The sequence below is a fragment of the Bison bison genome, unplaced genomic scaffold (genome assembly GCF_000754665.1).
Source record: "Bison bison bison isolate TAMUID 2011002044 unplaced genomic scaffold, Bison_UMD1.0 scf7180017842716, whole genome shotgun sequence".
NCBI classification, from domain to species: Eukaryota; Metazoa; Chordata; class Mammalia; order Artiodactyla; family Bovidae; genus Bison; species Bison bison.
In genome coordinates this window covers 9,387-11,468 of record NW_011475419.1, presented here as the reverse complement: position 1 = coordinate 11,468, position 2,082 = coordinate 9,387, and the positions used below count along the sequence as shown (strand labels likewise).

General features: G+C 52.1%; 1 protein-coding gene across 1 annotated transcript in view; it reads right to left on the bottom strand.

The window, feature by feature from the left end:
• LOC104983610 (amyloid beta A4 precursor protein-binding family A member 2-like) overlaps positions 1–975 on the bottom strand; it is a 6,015-nt gene extending 5,040 nt beyond the window's left edge. Inside the window, exon 1 of the mRNA XM_010833148.1 lies at positions 266–975. Within this exon, the coding sequence (XP_010831450.1) occupies positions 266–523 (258 nt within the window). The 5' untranslated portion in view covers positions 524–975. The remainder of the gene's footprint in view (positions 1–265) is intronic.
• Positions 976–2,082: the final 1,107 nt, after the last annotated feature.

Genomic DNA, 2,082 nt, shown 5'->3' with positions numbered 1-2,082 from the left:
ACAGGAGCACACCCAGAGCAAGCAGGTGAAGGACCCAGGCTCTGCTGGGGGGCTGGGTGTCTGCTTGGAGCCCTGGCTGCCAATCAGCCTCAACAAGATTTCCTCGACAATTACTACGGCATCTGATGGGTGAACAGGAGTGGCCGGGACTTCCATGCATAACTGAACACATGGGGAACTGACTCGCATTCTGACTTTGGGGCTCCACAGATGCCTTTGCTCTCAGCCCCTCAATCTGCTTCCCCAGGGCCAGCCAGAATCCTACCTCCTCTTGGGGGCACTTGGGCCTCTTCTCCGAGGTCCTGGTCTTGGTCTTGAAGCTCCTCTGGGCGTTGGCAGGGTGCTTGGCCTCGGGAGGGAGGTTCAGAGACTTGGGCCTGCCCTTGTGTTTGGGCCTGCACTCCTGTCTGCTGGGGCCGAAGCTGGCCTCGGTGGGTGGGACGGCCTTGGGGGAGTCGCCAGGCCCCGGTTCCGTCCACTCCTCCACTGCCTCCTGGCACTCGTCCATCTCCAGGTGGTGCATATCATGGGCCAGGTAGCCCTGCCCCTTGAAGTCCGTGCCCTGCAGGTAGCTGTCATCCTCCGGGCAGTAGCGGATGTAGTAGGTGATGCCCTCCTTCTCCAGGCAGCCCCGAGTCGTAGTCCTTCTCCTCCGAGGTTTTGTTCACGTAGTCAGAGCTGGAATCCCTGTCGGGGCTCTGGTCAGGGCTGCCCTGCTCAGCGGACGCAGGCTCTCGGGCCACAGGGCTGCCAGCTCCAGGCCGCTGGGCACATACTGCTCCAGGGCCAGCTCTTGGTCCTCGTTCTCAGGATCCAGGGCCTCTCTTGCCCTGTGGTCCAGTAGGCTGCTCGAAGCACTCTGACGCTTCAGGTGGGCCATGGCGGGGCTCACACTGCCGTCGTCACCAGGAGGCAGCCACTGCAGTCAAGAAGCGGGACAGGAGAGTCAGATCCCATCCCCAAACAGCCAACCCGAGGAGCCCACCCAGAGGTAACTCGTGTCTATTCAAATGGCAGGATACCCCTCCTCAGCTGACTGTGGTGTCAGGACCAGCACATGCTCTGCCAAAGAGACAGAAGGGCACCAGGGCTGGAGGAGGAAAAGGGGACCCTGGGGACTTCCCAGGACACCTGCTGCTGCTATTGCTAAGTGGCTTCAGTCGTGTCCGACTCTGTGCGACCCCATAGATGGCAGCCCACCAGGCTCCCCCGTCCCTGGGATTCTCCAGGCAAGAACACTGGAGTGGGTTGCCATTTCCTTCTCCAATGCATGAGAGTGAAAAGTGAAAGTGAAGTTGCCCAGTCGTGCCCGACTCTTAGCAACCCCATGGACTGCAGCCCACCAGGCTCCTCCATCCACGGGATTTTCCAGGCAAGAGTACTGGAGTGGGGTGCCACCCCAACTCCCTGCTCATTCATGAACCCTCTGATTTGATTAGCATATAGTTAACTTACAATGCTGTGTTAGTTTCTGGTGTACAGCAAAGTGCTTCAGTTATATATATCTATGTGTCTGTCTGTATATATATGTATATACACACATATTCTTTTTCAGATCCTTTTTGGATATAGTTCCCTGTGCTGTACTGCAGGTCTTTGCTGACTGTCTAATTTATATATAGTAGTGTGTATCTGTTAATACCAAACTCCCTGTTTATTCCTCTCCCCAGCCTTTCTCTTTGGTAACCATGGTTTATTTTCTATGTCTATGAATCTGTTTCTGTTTTATAAATAAGTTCATTTATATCTTTTTTAGATATGATGATACTATATGATATTTGTTTTTCATTTATTTACTTCACTTAATATGATCATCTCTAGGTCCATCCATTGCTGCAAATGGCATTCTTTCATTTTTTATGGCAGAGTACTACTCCATAGTATATATGTACCACATCGTCTTTGTTCATTCATCTGTGGATAGACATTGAGGTTGTTTTTATGTTTTGGCTATTGTAAATAATGCTTCACTGAACACTGAGGTGCATGTATCTTTTTTGGATAGGAATGGGGTTTCTGGATCATATAGTAGCTCTATTTGTAGTATTTTAAGGAACCTCCATACTGTTCTCCACAGTGGCG